General features: G+C 38.1%; 2 protein-coding genes and 2 non-coding genes across 17 annotated transcripts in view; 3 read left to right on the top strand and 1 right to left on the bottom strand.

The window, feature by feature from the left end:
- Nucleotides 1-567: 567 nt before the first annotated feature.
- trnav-aac lies at nucleotides 568-640 on the bottom strand. The gene has a single exon. It is a non-coding gene; the product is annotated as a tRNA-Val (tRNA).
- A 97-nt stretch (nucleotides 641-737) lies between these two features.
- Nucleotides 738-809, top strand: trnag-ucc. The gene has a single exon. It is a non-coding gene; the product is annotated as a tRNA-Gly (tRNA).
- A 1,576-nt stretch (nucleotides 810-2,385) lies between these two features.
- rab36 (RAB36, member RAS oncogene family) lies at nucleotides 2,386-9,225 on the top strand. Of its 4 annotated transcripts, none has more exons than XM_034888240.1 (11): nucleotides 2,386-2,607; nucleotides 3,234-3,317; nucleotides 5,482-5,573; nucleotides 5,767-5,841; nucleotides 6,387-6,488; nucleotides 6,592-6,656; nucleotides 6,782-6,833; nucleotides 7,710-7,791; nucleotides 7,894-7,984; nucleotides 8,099-8,212; nucleotides 8,304-9,225. In XM_034888240.1, exons 2-11 carry the CDS (start codon nucleotides 3,240-3,242, stop codon nucleotides 8,363-8,365), a joined length of 813 nt encoding a protein of 270 aa, XP_034744131.1. In that variant the 5' UTR covers nucleotides 2,386-2,607; nucleotides 3,234-3,239; the 3' UTR covers nucleotides 8,366-9,225. The 4 variants fall into 4 exon arrangements, 3 of the variants coding, with proteins under 3 accessions (XP_034744131.1, XP_034744130.1, XP_034744129.1); XM_034888239.1 differs by lacking the exon at nucleotides 2,386-2,607 and adding an exon at nucleotides 2,894-3,053; XR_004658821.1 differs by lacking the exon at nucleotides 2,386-2,607 and having other exon boundaries at nucleotides 3,072-3,317; nucleotides 8,304-8,563; nucleotides 8,608-9,225.
- Nucleotides 9,226-9,674: 449 nt separating this feature from the next.
- Nucleotides 9,675-16,314, top strand: part of depdc5 (DEP domain containing 5, GATOR1 subcomplex subunit) — a 27,126-nt gene continuing 20,486 nt past the window's right edge. For 6 of the 11 annotated variants that reach the window (XM_034887905.1, XM_034887908.1, XM_034887902.1 and 3 more), the window contains exons 1-16: nucleotides 9,675-9,967; nucleotides 10,850-10,917; nucleotides 11,006-11,093; nucleotides 11,185-11,231; nucleotides 11,697-11,797; nucleotides 11,904-11,987; nucleotides 12,071-12,120; nucleotides 13,175-13,244; nucleotides 13,970-14,048; nucleotides 14,162-14,223; nucleotides 14,308-14,377; nucleotides 14,461-14,533; nucleotides 15,037-15,143; nucleotides 15,238-15,312; nucleotides 15,520-15,654; nucleotides 15,786-15,847. In XM_034887905.1, the coding sequence (XP_034743796.1) occupies nucleotides 10,860-10,917; nucleotides 11,006-11,093; nucleotides 11,185-11,231; nucleotides 11,697-11,797; nucleotides 11,904-11,987; nucleotides 12,071-12,120; nucleotides 13,175-13,244; nucleotides 13,970-14,048; nucleotides 14,162-14,223; nucleotides 14,308-14,377; nucleotides 14,461-14,533; nucleotides 15,037-15,143; nucleotides 15,238-15,312; nucleotides 15,520-15,654; nucleotides 15,786-15,847 (1,161 nt within the window). In that variant the 5' untranslated portion in view covers nucleotides 9,675-9,967; nucleotides 10,850-10,859. Of the gene's footprint in view, nucleotides 9,968-10,849; nucleotides 10,918-11,005; nucleotides 11,094-11,184; nucleotides 11,232-11,696; nucleotides 11,798-11,903; nucleotides 11,988-12,070; nucleotides 12,121-13,174; nucleotides 13,245-13,969; nucleotides 14,049-14,161; nucleotides 14,224-14,306; nucleotides 14,378-14,460; nucleotides 14,534-15,036; nucleotides 15,144-15,237; nucleotides 15,313-15,464; nucleotides 15,655-15,785; nucleotides 15,848-16,314 lie in introns of those variants that run through there. The other 5 variants (XM_034887911.1, XM_034887904.1, XM_034887901.1 and 2 more) reach the window with 4 other exon arrangements.

Genomic DNA, 16,314 nt, shown 5'->3' with positions numbered 1-16,314 from the left:
CTCACACATATACTGTACATGTTTAGTTTAATGCCTTGCTGCCGCTGCTGAGAATGTAATATAATAGGTTTACTTGATTTACAGACAAAGTAGCAAAGTGCTTCACATGGTAAAAATTTGTAAAATACAGTAAGACCCAAACAGTAAATAAGCAAGCAAAAAAGAAAAAAAGAAAACCAATAGAAATAAAAACCCAAAAGTTATAAACAGGAAAAAAAGGATGAGTTTACACAAAAAAATGTTCAATGCCTTATCGCGCTGATGTGGCCGAGCCCGACCCGAACCCGAGCTTCCTTGCTAAAAATCTGTTCGAACCCGGCCCGGCCTGTCGGGTCCCGTTGGGTCCCGTCGGGTCCCGTCGGGCTCGGTTCGGGTATCTATCCTCTAGTATGTATGGGTGTCAGCTATTTCAGGTACAGAGGATGATCCCCCCTCCCTGAAGTGGCTGGTGCAGTCTCAACAACCTGGAGCTGTATTAAGATTCCTTGTATGCGTGTTCTGAAGCTTATCCTGGTTTGTGGCTGTCATAGCCAACTGTCGCACTTGTGCACAAAAAAAACATGCATCTGTTTCCGCCCGGTCTCGAACCGGGGACCTTTCGCGTGTTAGGCGAACGTGATAACCACTACACTACGGAAACACTGACGGCCACACATTCCATTGAGAATTTCAATGGAATTAGGTGTACCAATACACTTTCAGGAGTCATAAAGGGGATTGCGCAACCACTGGTAGAAGCGTTGGTGGTATAGTGGTTAGCATAGCTGCCTTCCAAGCAGTTGACCCGGGTTCGATTCCCGGCCAACGCATCTTTTTAACTCTTTCTTCACCATTGGAAATAAAGCTCAAATTTTAATAAGTTGATCAACGTCTCCGACCCGCACCTGGCGTTAGCTCATCCCGCTCCTCGCCGCTCCGTGCGTCAGCCAGCTAGCGTTAGCTGGTGTTATTCACCCCTGGTAACGTCTCAAGGGCGCTGGTGGTCTCCATACAAAATGTTGATACATTTTTCGGAATAAACATTTTGAAAGGATACTCTTGAGACGGCTTTGCCAAATGTGTTTGACAAACACATATAATTTCCCTAAGTCAAGGTTTTTAACATTATGGCAAAGCTGTTAAAACCCACTGTCCGTTTTCTAACGTTAGCATGACCCATTAACGTTAGCTAGGTTAGCTAGTTAGAACGTGGTCATGATAAGGTAACGTTAGCGTAAAGTAAGGTTATCTTACCTTGAATCGATGTTCTCTTCATTCCCAAATTCGGTAGACGTCCCAAACAAAAATAAACTGGCAAAAATGTTGTATTATTGCTAAATAATACTTAAAGTCACCGTGTAAAGGCAGTTTAGACAAAGTAAGCCTCGGATGACCGCTCCGACCCACACCTGGCGTTAGCTCATTCCGCCCCTCGCCCTTCTACCGCCAGACTATCACGCCATCGACACATGACTTGAGATGCGTTCAGGTACTGGCGGTATGTGCAATATTAATGAGTGTATTACAACATCTCAATAATATATTGTTATAACCACGTATTAATTAAATCAGTAGGCCTACTGTCGTTCATCGTTGTATTCCCACTAAACTGAAGGTCAGGAATATTCTACTTCTTCTGTTTAATATGCTAACATTAGCCACCTACTGGTCAGAAATATGATCATTTCACACTGATAGCATTGACATCTTACTCACTGACATGATTACAAAATTCATTTAATTGTTTGCCTGATATAATAAATAAACTGCATTTTGTTGTCAAAGTTATTTACAGATGTTGGAAAATTGTTTGAAATGACAAATGTCCAATTAAAAACATACTATAGGATCAATTGATCGTTTGGATGTGGAAATGTCGTACAGGTTAAAAGACAGATTGTAAACTCAAAACAAAGTAAACGAAAGAAGAAAAAGGTGGATGGAAAGATGGAAGCATTGTTTTTAACTTAACTGTGATTTTTCATGTATTATATACAGTTTAGAGTGCAAACAAATTTACTGAAACTTAAAGTATGCAATATTATTAAAATACAAAACTGATTCAATTAACAAGAGTGGTTCTCGTTTTTGTAGAATAAAATACCCAAGCCTTTAAAAATACTGGATGCACAGGACAGCTTTATCTAAATAAAAATGGCAATTTGCCGAAACGTTACGCTGTAGGACTCTAATGACACTTGGCAGGCGACCGGAGTAGTAATAATTAATGCATAGTGAACAGGTTCATCCTTTCTCTTGATGCTAGTGTATGTCTGGATGTTATATTACAGAGACAATAAACTTTTTTGGTTTGATAGGGATTTGTCAGGCCCTGTATAGGCCCATCAGGCCCGAACTCGTCACGTGACACTGGCACTACATTATGGTTGACATGGAAACGAGCATCATCAAACAATGTCCGGGCTTGCAACTGCAGCAAGCGACATCCGCAAAGTAAACTAGGATATTTTTGCCGTAATTGAATCTGTGATTATTACAAGCCATTCACAGTCCTCGTGATTTTAACCACGGTGTAACAGAGCGCCATTTTGAGAAGAAAAAAGCCGATTCCTGTGAAAATAACAGGTAGTGCATATCCATTCTGCCTGTCGCCGCCAGTCTGTCACGGTAAGCTAAACAAAATTTGACTTCCGTCCAGGACCTTCAAACTAAAACCGTAAATAATTGCTTAGAGTGTAACACAGTTGTTGGGAAACGACCTTGTTTTATACAGTCTATGGATATGACAGGAAATACAAAAAACACAATATCAAAAGAAAACACAACATAATTGGTAATAAAGATTGCACATATAGGGTGGGAACCATACTTTCATCGTTTTTCTCATCACTCTTGCCGGTTTGTTTTTGTTTTGAAGACTAAGTCACATTACTTCCGGTCTTGAACTGGGTCACTTTACAATGCAGAGGCCGCACTAGCATCTTCTTAAACTACACCCTGAAAACTAGCAGTGTCTGTCTGTAACCCTGTTATGGATGTTGTCACTTGTGAACACTAGCAACCACCTTTCATTTGATTATCTGTCACACACACACATTGTACTTTATGTAAATGTACGTACTGAAGCTAAATGAGACTCAGAATTTGGGACCTGGCGCTCGTCTGAACGCTGCATTTGGTGTAGAGGACATGCGACCTTTGTAAAAATGCAGAAACAAATTGAAGGAGTGCTTGATGTAAAGCTATTTGTATTTGGCCTAAGGCTAACTTCTGTGTTACACACTCCCTCACAGGTCGCCATGCAGGATAAGGGCAATAGGATGATTCCGTTCCCTCCACCCATCGGCAGAGACAGAGTCATCCGGGAATTCCCGAAGGTAGGTCCCGATTCTTTTCTACACGTGTATTTTTTGTCCAATATACTGTGGTGATGGTCTGCTCCAGTTCAATACAGCCCTATGAAACCCTTGTATTTTACTGTGAGATTACTATAGTTAAAATGGTAGGAGTGGCAGTCTAGAAGATGGTAATTTTATTGGATATGTGTGACTTATAATTGATTTTTTCAGATAGTGAAATCAGTGTCAGAACACAGCACTAAGGGTAATTCCCCTCAGTCAGCTCCCCAATCCCAGACTATGTCAACATATGCTTATGCCCTCTAAAACCTCTCCAAATACTGAATCAGGCACTTTATTTGGTCAGGAAACTAACCTAAATAACTTTTTCTAATGGGGTCAACTCACTCTGAACTGTCAATCCCAAACCTTACTCTCTCTATTCAATTCTATATAACACATGCCAATAACAGAATAGTTGGAAATATCTTAAATTGTGTTGTTAATGTCTCACATGGATGCACAACCTTTCATGCTTGCAGTACAATCCACACACATTTACATTATTTCTTTTATCACATATATACAATTATTTGTAAAGTTCTCAAGTGGTAGTAAATGTGTTACATAACTGTTACTGACAGGAGATCAGTAAGATTCATGTCTATTTTTCAATAAAAATAAAGATAAGGAAGATTAGATTATTTTCTCATATTGTTCAGCCCTAGGTTGACTCCTAATACTATATAACAAAAAAAAAAACTTTACTTACTTACTTACTAATGAATTTGGTGATCCTTGACTTTTGATCTAGTGCCATCTTCAAATCAAAATGTTCTTTTCCTGTGATATCTCAACATCTACCAATGTCTACCTGATGCATTGGCACGAAATACAGACATTAACGGTTTCCAGACACTGTATGCTATGCATGTAAACTTTGGTGATCTTCTTAGTTTACCTCATGTGCCACCATTAGGTTGACATTTGTGGTTTTCAATGTTTTAAAGGTGCTCTAAGCACTGTAAATCAACACTTTTGTTGACACTTTTTTATCAATGTTTTCAACTTTTTTCTCCTGTTTTTGTCCCTTTTTTCAACACTTTTGACGCTTTTTTTAAATGTTTGTCACTTTGATGTTTTCAACACTACGTTAAACACCAACTTATTAACTTTAGTTTTACAGTTATTTTTTTGAATTTATGGTCAATAAACCTCATTTATAGGAAATTATACCTAATGTTTGAGTTAGAAAAGCAGAAATTAGGAATTATTTAGACTAAAATTAAAGGAATGGATGTTGATGATAATCACAGACTGGAATATGTCAACTTTTACTCAATACTATTTCAAAACACTTCAATTTGTTTTACAATGCTATAAAATTGAATAAGACGCCCCAAAATTAATGAAAGTAGAGATTTGTATGCTGTCAAAGAGCGTTGGCTGGTCACGTGTGTTTTAGGCTACAACATTTGTTGTCACACACAGCAAACATCACACAGCAAACATCTCCTCAGTAGCCTCCTGTCCCCAGAACACACTGTAAAAAACGCAGTCTCTGTAGACAGCCCACGGTCCACAAACGGCAACAAAAACAAACTGTTCCCCCCTGCACCAGGTTAGTAAGCATAGCATTATGTATTAGTATGTATATTAGAAGCACAGAAGGAAGAGGACAGGATGAGGAGGAGGGAGGACAAACTAGTCTAGTTTTGTTTGAAAATAGTTTGAACATCAACAAGAAGTAACATCACCCAACATCGCTTAGAGCCCCTTTAACAATAAATGGATTGTCATGAAATCTGGTACAAATATCCATGTCCCACATAAGATTAATTTTAATAACTTTGATGATCCCTTAACTTTTCATCTAGCTCCATCATCAGGTCAAACTTTTAGTTTGTCTAATTCTTTGGGTTATGACTACATACATGCAAAACGAATGACATCCCATCAGCCTCAGCTGTTCTTTGTTTTTATTATTAATAAGTCAATGTTAACATTCTATCCACTAAACATGGTAAACATTATACCGGCCTACCATCTGCATGTTAGCATTGACATTGTGAGCATGTTAGCATTAAGCTCAACACCTAGAGCCTCTAGCACGGCTGTGGACTTAGTCGTGTTGTTGTAACATGTATTCAGTGGATTTGTGCAGAATAAAGGCCAGTAATATATATGGTCCTGTTCTTTTCAGTGGTACACACCTAATGCCTCTCTGCAGCTGAAGAAAGACTGGGACATTCAGGCTACAGCAGCCTGTAAAGATGGAGCCAACAGGCATCAGCCGTGAGTCTCCCGCTTTGGGTCAATGCATCATTTGTAACTTTACTTGAACATCACATGAAAAAGCCTTTACAGATATGGTGTGTGTGTGTGTGTGTGTGTGTGTATCCAAGACAAATTTCCTTTGGGACAATGAAGTAAATCTTTTCTTTTCTTACATCTCACTGATGTTAAACATCTGTTGTCTTCTTTAAAGGTGGGACCGACAGAAAATGTCTAAAGTGGTGGTTGTTGGAGACCTTAATGTGGGGAAGACCTGCCTCATTAATAGGTACTTTATCAGCAAATAAGACATAACCTGTATAACTGAGATGACAATATCAAAACCAGATTTGTTTTACTGTACTTTAGAAAGTGGACAGTTTCTTCAGACCAGTGTTTCATAACCTTTTTGAAAAGGGACCATTTAAAGTAAATCTATGTCTACCTGTGATCCTTCATCACAAGTTGCATATGGCAGTTCAATTGAATAATTAAAAATGAGTAATTTGTAAATTTGTAAATTAAAGTAAATACATTTTTTTTATAGTATTAGGCGCATAAAGTGTAAATAGTGTAGTGTAAATACTATCCAGTTATTTACAAGCAAAGGGTAAAGACCAGAAAGATATATCACAGATTTCCTCAGAAATGTTTTTTTCTGCTTCAATGTCCCGCTATTTGTCTCACAAACAATCACATTTATTGTGTGACTTTATTGGAGGGTCCCAAAACAGAGTTACAGAACAGACCAGACCTGGGACTGTTTTAGTTTGAACTTTGACCACCATAGACAAAAACAAACAAAAAACTTAAATTTGTTTATGCTGTTTTCAGGTTTTGTAAAGATGTATTTGAAAGAGACTACAAGGCCACCATAGGTGTGGACTTTGAGATCGAGAGGTTTGAGATATTTGGAGAACCTTTCTCCCTTCAGATGTAAGTAGTTTGATTTTAAATAAGTTATTCTGCATATTTGGAACTTTAGAGTACTTTCTGTTTTTTTGTCATTCATCCTTACTTTTTATTATTTCTTTTGTAGTTGGGATACTGCTGGCCAGGAAAAATTCAAATGCATTGCATCTGCATACTACAGAGGGGCTCAGGGTAAGACGTTAGTGTAATAAGTAACTAAAAAAAAAAAGGTTGCAGGTCTGATGCTAGGTGAGACCAGTTTACATTTTAGCTGGTGTTAAATAATACTACTGAAACTTCTTGTCCATCTTTTCCAGTCATAATCACTGTCTTTGACATGGCAGACATTAAGTCCCTAGATCATACACGGTAGGTCTGGTTATACCATTATCATGGGCTTTATTCTACAGTTGTGGACAATAAAAACAATAATGCATTGTGTTTGGGAATGGAATGTTGTATTAATAGTGTGGGATCCTCCCCTATAGTCCAATATTACAAGACCAGAATATGTCTGGAACAGCATATTTACAGTTTGTGATCACCCTTATCAATATTTATTTCTTACCCACATCTGAGCTGATCTTTTCTGGAGGTTGATGTGGAGCAATTTCCTTTAAAGGAAGGCTAATGTAACCATATTTTAACTTTGACCCAGGCAAGTTGGGAAAAGACAGCAGATGGATGGATAATTAGGGTCTTAGATTTGACAGCAGCCATAGAAAATCTTTTTATATAAACAATTGGATCATACGTTTGTTGAACCGTCGGAGAATTATTACTCAACTCTACTGTTCCTTTTAGCTGCACAGAGCTTTATAGCTTCTTTAAGCACATTGTCAATGTTGTTTGCTGGCCCACAGCGTTTACTGTTTTGGTTCACTCTCACTGCTGTCATCAGCTGAAGCAGGCATCTAAGTTTTAGAGAACAAGCTCTGATTGACCCATTGTACACTTCTTGCCTAGAGACACAGTTGGAGACTAGCTGGTGAACACAGTGGAGCATTTAGCAGTTAGAATAGTCAGATATATTTCTGAGGGTTTGCTGAGGACCAAAACCAGATCTATAGGAGAGTGAATGTTGGCCTTATACTTAGTAAGTGGACAGAAACACAATTGAATGAAAGACATGGAGAAATACACTTTTGATCCATCCAACATCTATTATTATCTATCTATCTAAAATCCACTGCAAGAGCATGTGTTACTGTAAGATAATGTAAGAACTTTATTTTGTTTTCATAGCCAATGGTTAGAAGAGGCCATGAGCGAAAATGAGCCTGACTCCTGTTTTATCTTCTTGATTGGCACTAAGAGTGACCTGCTGGTGAATATATTTTATATATATATATATATATACACATAAATATATTTTGCAGCTTTTCACAAACACGATTTTCTTACAGTACCCAAATGTCTTGTTCTTAAGCCCGTAGATGAAAAAGAGAGGACAGAAAAAGATGCCATCCAGATGGCAACAGAAATGCATGCAGAGTTTTGGGCTGTTTCAGCTAAAACGGGTAAAACCAAGAGCTCATGCTTGTCAATGCTGGATGGCACCTAATGACAACCTGAATGATTCTGGGCAACGCAGACAGCCACTCTAAGAAACTGTTCATTTGTCTAATTTTCAGGGGAAAACGTGCAGGCGTTTTTTTTTAGAGTGGCGGCTTTGGCCTTTGAGAAGTGCGTACTAAAGGATATGGAGAATGGGGTTCCTGCTAGTATCGGACTTGGAAATAGTATCAGTAAGTAAAGACTCTACTCCTAACAAGCAGAGATGTTGATAATGGAAGCCTTGAGTGTATAAAAATCTAACCTCTACGTTTGTCTTGGCAGAATCAGACCGTGTCAACCTGGATGAGGCCGCGGCCCAGGACATGAAGAGAAGCTGCTGCTGATGAAAAGAAGTGAAGCCGCTTAGGAGAGCGGAATCAGACAGGTGCTCTATCCAGAGCTTCAGCTAAAGAAACGAAAGTGACTGACCATGTTTCACTGGTCTGAAATGTGCCTTAGGACATGTTTCCATTAGGTTCCTTAAGTTATCCAAACTGCCATGTATTCTCACGTTTGCAAAAGGTTCAACCAGTTTGCACTTCTAAAAGCCAATTGTTATTGGCTTGAAGCTGACAATGATGAACTATCTTTGCTGATACGATATCTTATGAATTTGACCTTTTTTATGGGATAGTTGTCTGTATTGTATTCTCAATATCATTTAGACCATGCCATTTAGACCAAACCCAAGATAAAATACTATACTGTGGCAATAACAAATCTGAGAAATCAGTGTGTCTGCTTAAAATTAGTTTATGGTCTTATTAAGGTCTTTTTCTTGGTCAATCCTGCAATATTTTAAAATACAAACTCTATTATTTGCATCATTTCAGAGGTGGATAGTAATAGATTTATTTGGGACAGGCAAATGTTGTCCCTAGTGAAACCCTTAGATGGATGCTTTAGATTTTCTTTGCTATTGTAGTAGTTTTAATCATTCAGTATTGTTGTAAAACATGTCTCACCCATTACTATGGGTGATTAAGGTTTAATGAAGGTTTATTTGCTGGAATTTGGGAACAAGGAAACCCAACCATTTTCCTTTTTAAAAAAAGTATATAAATGTCATAACGTTATAACGTAATTTCTTAATGTGATGTCTTGAATCATTGAATCAAAAGCTGACACTAGTAAGGAGCTGTGTATTTATGAAACCAGTATTGTTGTCATAGCCTATTACGTTTAATAAAGTGGTTTATTAGCGCTCTGCACTGTCCTGTTGTTCCAGTTTTGAATTATGGCCATGCAAGATTAACAAGCAAATTCATCCCTTAATGATTAGGACTTTCTACCTACTGCAAAACACTGAACGTATACGGTAAAGCCTTGTGATCCAGCTTTTTAAACATAGATTAATTAAATATACACTTGCATCACATCATAGTTTTTTTGAAAGTTTTTTTACTACACATCATAGTTCTGGATGTAGTTACTATGTTCTTGCTTTTCAATCGAAATATGACGAGGGTTGAAAGTACATGACATACATATTTTGGACATATTCTTATTATTGGTAGAATGTGTGGGTATACTAAAAAGAAACATGCGTTACAGTCTTCCGAATGAATAAACAAACGAAGATGGTAATAAGCGGAGTGAGCACTCTTGCTTTTCTAAGATAATCTCTGACACGCCGCCAACCAATCACATCACACATGTCCATGTTTTGGAGGAAGTGTAACCAGTGTGAGCTAACGTCAAGTTAGTTAGCTAGTAAACTGCTTTCTATTTCCATCTTAAAACGGTGTCTATAACGTATTTCAACTAAATGGACGTATTTTCATTACTGTAGTTATTGTACCGTTGGGGCTAGTGTTTGTTGACGTAGCTAGTTCCGTAGCTGTAAATTGTCTCGGGTTAGATGCACATGCTAGGCTAGCATGGGTCAACATCCCAGGGCAGTTTGACCCGCAAGGAGTTTGAGCTGTTGAGGAGGGACTGCTCAGGTATTGCTCTTTTTATTAAATGTGTTTACTTGTTCTAACCGGTAGTACATGTATACTTTTGTAAATGTATGGGAGGTATGTGTGATAGAAAGAACGTGCACTCATATGGCAACATCAAAGTTAACTTAGTCCTTTCAAAAAGCCTGGCTGGCAGCTCATCGTGGGTCAACAGCTAACCTTAGTAGCCTATACCAGTTTACTACTTTACTTCAGCCAATTAAAACGCATATTTTGGATTAGAATGATTAACTTCAACTTCAACTTCAACTTTATTACTGTCATTCCATATGTACAAAGTGCATACAGAACGTAATTGCGTTGCATACAGTTATAAAACATTGCAATAACATTCCAGGTGAGATGGAACACATCTCCGGATCACTACACAAAAGGCCATACAGAAGTGCAACAATAATCAAAGTGCAAAACAGTGCAGGAGATGAACAGTGTGCAAATAGTAGTTGTTCGACTCAAAAAGGCACCTGTGCAAAAATGCATTTTTTTCCTTTGTATGAGAGTAAAAAAGAAAGGAACTGAAATAGCTAAAAGTTCAGCAGCATTTTAATGCCCGATGATGTGCAATAGGTGCAGAGTTCAGTTTATGGATCAGAAGTTCAGCAGTCTGATGGCAGTGGGGAAAAAACTGTTGCAGAACCTGGTGGACCTGCAGCGGATGCTGCGGAACCTCTTTCCAGAGGGCAGTAGGGTAAACAGTCCATGGTGGGGGTGTGTGGGGTCTTTGATTATATGTATCTCGGCGTTACAATGGTTAATCTAATTGAGTTTAGAGAGGGCAAGCCAATCGAATCAACGCGTACCAAAGCTCATGTGTTAGTTTGCAACTTGAAAAATTACAAATGAACTGATGGTTTTGATCCACAGCTGGTTCATCATGAAGACCAATAAGTCGTACAAGCTTGTGCTGCACAAGAAAGGCTTTGGTGGTAGCGGTAAGGAAGAACTTGCAACTCATGCAGTCAAAGTTAATGTTTCTCTGATTAAAGATTTCTCTTTCAAATAAACTTTTTCTTTGAGCAGATGATGAGTTGGTTGTCAACCCAAAAGTTTTCCCTCAAGTCACTCTAAGGGATATAGTTGAGATTGCACACCCCACAGATGAATACAGGTGAGCTTGTTTAATGAGAGGACTGGTGTTGTGATACCACTTACATACATATTGTTACACTACTGAGCCGATAATCTCTTTTTAAATTCAGTCCTCTCCTGCTGCAAGTGAAGAGTCTAAAAGAAGACCTTCAGAAAGGTAAATGAAATATGATCAAACACTGTATGCATTTTGCTATATTCCAAGAATTCAATAAGGCAAAATCCACAAAATATAATTATTTTATAACAATAATAATACTAAAAAGAGAGTACAGCTGAAACAATTAAGCTTTTTAAGCAGTCATTTTTCAAGAGGAAATACCAAACATATCCTAGTTCCTGGTTTTAAATGTGAGGATTTGCTGTTTTTCTTTGTCTTTTGTGATACTAAGCTAAATAGTATGGCTTTTAAAGAGTTTGTTGGACAAAACAAGCCATCTTAAGATCTTATCTTGGGTTTTAGGAAACTCTCATTGTTATTTTATTTCATTCTCTTATCTCATTTTATTGATGGACTTAGAAAATAACTAGCAGATTAGTCAACAATGTATAGTTTACAGCAAAATTCAATTGCAAATGTTTGTGATGGTTGCCTTGCTTGTTCATTACCCATGATGCATATGTTGTTGTTATCTAGAGACGATCAGTGTGGACCAGACTGTAGCACAAGCCTTTAAGCTGCGTGCTTACCAGGATGTCATTGTTAACATTGTTGACCCGAAGGTATGTTCACTGTGACGCTTCTGTGTCTCCACCGTTTGTCACTTGAATAGAATCTCTCTTGTGTTTTTTTTAATTTATTTAATTTATTTTTTTCCCTTCCTCGCAGGATGTTACACTTGACCTGGTGGAGCTGACGTTCAAGGACCAGTACATCGGCAGAGGAGACATGTGGAGACTAAAGAAGAGTCTGGTGAGACATGTTAAAGTGTCTGGGTATAATGTGCAATGGCACAATTATGTGAAGATTAAACTGTTACGCAATCTTTTTTTCAGGTGAGCACATGTGCTTATGTGACGCAGAAAGTGGAGTTTGCAGGAATCAGGTACTAAGCATTCTGAACGCTCCATTTGAAGAATTGCATTCATAGTGAGTTAATTGTTAAATAAATCAACATGTGTGTTCACTTTTTGATGGTTGAGCAGCACCGAAAGCAGCAGACATACTGTACATTATGTGTAAAGGTTAACCCTCTGAGCACAAAACACACCGCTGGGTCCAAGCGATGCTTGACAGTCATTTTAAAAACCAATATACAACATTTTGGTTTAGACATTTATTTACTGTTTTATTTATATAATACGCTACTTTTGTGAACCCAAGACTTTTATAAATTTAATTGAACTATAACAATTGAGTTTAGGTCTGTTTTCACAAGAGATTTGAGAAATTTCCAAAAGTGAACATAATTTTTTCAGCTTTAGGGCCACATTATCTCTTCACAAACTGCCCTGCAACTAATTTGGGCCTCATTATACAGAAAGCTGAGTTTGTTTTTGAACGTTTTGATATCAAACACAAGGGCAGGGTTTCTGCTGTGTCTTAAAAACTCTAATAAAGTCAAAAACTCTAAAATCAAAATGTTAGGTCTTACATTTGCTGTTCTAGGTCTTAAATAATTTTAAACAGATCCTAAAATTCCCACCTCTAATGCTCATTGAAATGTTTCCGAAGCGCTGCATATATAATTCTGTGGTGTTGTAATTCTTTTTGTCGCTAGTCCAATTATAATTTTGCTTTATTAAGACTACAATGTAGACCAGCAAGCAACTTCTATTGCAGCCAGTCTAGACACCAGTCCTATAATGCCAATGAGGAAATCGGGGAATTGTTTCAGACCGTGTTTCCAAACTCTGACATCTGACTTCTTTTAATGCAACATAGGTCTTAAATATAATTCATAATGGCTTTAAAAAGGTCTTTAATTTGACTTGGTCAAACCTGCAGATGGTTATCAGGTTATATGCAAATATGCTTGAAACGTGAATTCAAAAAAAGAAATGTAAAAATGCACTTAGACCCCAGAGTGTTAAGAAAAAAGCAAAAGAACCAGTTGTGCAATGGTGATGATGACTGAAATGATTGTGAACATTCTCCAGAGCCCAGGCCAGTGAACTCTGGGTGAAGGGAGAGAAAGTGACCTGTGGTTACATCAGTGAAGACACCAGGGTAAGAGCAGATGCACCCACAGTCAACAATGGAGTTGTTGAAGTATTCGCAATCTATGAGCTTAAGTTTATTTATTTTGAATTTTGAATTTAGAACATGAAAGTGGATGTTAGTGTTAGTCAGTTCACCTCAGAAGTGTGTTGTGGCTTAGTGTGAAAGACTTAAATTATATTGTAATAAATTAATCTGATTACGTAGCTTTGAGGAGGAACAGTCACATAAAACACATAGGTTCGGGTTTGATATTAAAACTGTAGCTATTTATACAAGATATTTTAAACACATGTATGAATGGTACAAATTCATCTGGACAAGTAGTACTCATCTCTCCTGTTACTACTATAGTGTAGTGCACCATAACTTATGGTGCTTTGAACACATCATGTGAGTTTGGGTGGTGTTGGTGGCGGGCTGGTGTTTGTTTGAACTGCAGTTTAAATACTTTTTACCACAGGTTGCCCCAAAAAGTGTCAAAGGTGTACAGATATTTAACAGATCATTGATCGGATATTGATTTTTAGGCTCAATTAAAAAAACAATTCAGATTATGCACATATAGTTACTTTTCCCAAGTATAAACGGCATTACAAAACAAAAAAAAGAAAAGAAAAAATATGGATCGATTTTTTGAATTCTGTGACTCCAGTTTTAATTGTTGGAGCTTTTTTTTTTGCACACCCCTATTATTTCTATTATTCTTCATTAATTTCTCTTAAATGTCACAGGTGGTGTTCAGATCCACATCTGCAATGGTGTACATCTTCATCCAGATGAGTTGTGAGATGTGGGACTTTGACATCTATGGTTAGTTGGACCTGATTTGTTCCTCACACTGTGCCAGGTTTAATTTGTTTGTTTTTCAGTGGCATAGAGCTTCTCTTGGAGGAGAATTTCTTACATGAATGTTTTGCTCTCAGGGGATCTCTACTTTGAGAAAGCTGTAAATTGTTTCCTGTCTGACCTTTTTGCCAAGTGGAAGGTGTGTGATTTCTTTTATCTCTGCCTTTTTGTAACAATTTCTATCAAATAAGAAACAAAAAACAGTGTTTTGATGTTTCAACAGGAGAAGAACTGCAGCCATGAGGTGACAGTTGTGCTTTTCTCACGTACATTGTACAATGCCAAAACTATTGGTGAGTCTGTTTTTTATGTTGGCACAGGAAGTTATAATGCATATTAATGCATTTATCATTAATACAAATATCATTGTCCTTAGATGAATTCCCTGAGATTCTGAGAGGGTCCATCAGACAGGATCACGATGGACGTTTTTATGAAGACTTCTACAGGTAACCATAGTTACTGTAAATTAGGGCGGAGTATCATTCGAAAGTGTTCGAAACCGTGACTCTGATAACGGTTCCTTAGTGAAACTTTTTATAATACCAATTTTAATGAAATCTGTTTTAACCAAAAGAAACATTACACATTTTGTTACAAATCTTTTTATCAAATCTTTTTAGTATTTTTTTTGAGAACGCCTCTATGGAGAGTTTTTAGTGCACGCCTCTTCGACGTGTATACAGCCAATCAACAGCATTATCACATATTGTTAGAAGCTTGCTGCATGCCAGTTGGCTTACCGATGCTGATGATATTTGGTATTGAATGCAAGGCATTTTCGATACTCAATGCTTAAGAAGCAATTTGGTCAGTGCCTAAAAATGTATTCAAAGTTTGGTACCCAACGATATTTTTATAGCTTTGAATTTTTTGCCTTACACCAAGTTTATCTAAATTAGCAACTAGATGACAGAGGTCTTTGGACGACGCATAACTATTTTGTGATCAGGGTCGTGGCTCAGAATGAGAGACGGGATGAGTGGACTTCCTTACTGGTCACGATCAAGAAGCTCTTCATTCAGTATCCTGTCCTGGTGCGGCTGAAAGACGCAGGAGGTGAATAAGTCAAGTGTTTAGGCTGACTAACAGATCTTTGGATCAGGTGCCTTTTGTAAACAAAATCCTGCATTTTTTTTACTTTTCGTGCCAGATGGTTTTCCTGGTGGTTACAACTCCACTGCTGCCCAGGGAAACTACCTGGAGGCCATTAACCTTTCATTCAATGGTAAGAAGTCAAATACAAACACAGAACTGCTCCCATAAAAAGAAGGATAGCTTTACCTGAGAGCAGGTCTTCACCAAAAGGCTTTGGAAGATACCTGCTTGTGAAATTGTGAACATGTCTGTTGATATCCAAAGTCAATTACACATAAGTGAGTTACTAACCTGAAAAGACAAGAAGCAAAGCTGACAATCACCGTGTCTCCCACAGTGTTTGACAAGCACTACATAAACCGAAACTTCGACCGCACCGGCCAGATGTCAGTGGTCATCACACCGGGGATGGGAGTGTTTGAAGTCGACCGTCTGCTCATGATTCTCACCAAGCAGCGGATGATTGACAACGGTGAGTGTGACGATACAAATACTTTAAATACACGGGACTGCAAACTGAACAAATATATTTGTTAACTGAGAACTAAAGGTCCATTGCATGAAGCTAATTATGTTGGTGACACATACTTTTCCCCTCTTTAGGTATTGGTGTAGACTTGGTGTGTATGGGCGAGCAGCCATTGCACGCAGTTCCGTTATTCAAGGTAACAAACTCAGAGTGTAGGTGCATTACACCATATACATGTTGGCAGTGTTTTCCCGAGGTTTGTAGATGACTTAGGTGCACGTATGTTGCGGGGGGGTTTAGGGGTCCTCCCTCAAGAAAATGTTACGTTTTTTTTAAAGGTCCCATGGCATGAAAATGTCACTTTTTGTCACTGTTTTTTTAACATTAATATGAGTTCCCCCAGCCGACCTATGATCCCCCAGTGGCTAGAAAGGTGATAGGCGTAAAGCAATCCTTGGGTATCCTGCTCTGCCTTTGAGAAAATGAAAGCTCAGATGGGCCAATCTGGAATCCCAATTATGAGGTCGAAAGGGACAAGGTTACTTATCCCTTCTCTGCTTTGCCCACCCAGAGAATTTGGCCCACCCATGAGAGAGAGAGACATCATGGCTTTCAAAGGACCAAAGTGGCAGTTGGTCAAGGCCACACCCCCAGCCTCCATCT

Source organism: Etheostoma cragini, chromosome 12, assembly GCF_013103735.1.
Source record: "Etheostoma cragini isolate CJK2018 chromosome 12, CSU_Ecrag_1.0, whole genome shotgun sequence".
NCBI lineage: Eukaryota > Metazoa > Chordata > Actinopteri > Perciformes > Percidae > Etheostoma > Etheostoma cragini.
This window is presented reverse-complemented; position numbering and strand designations above follow the sequence as displayed.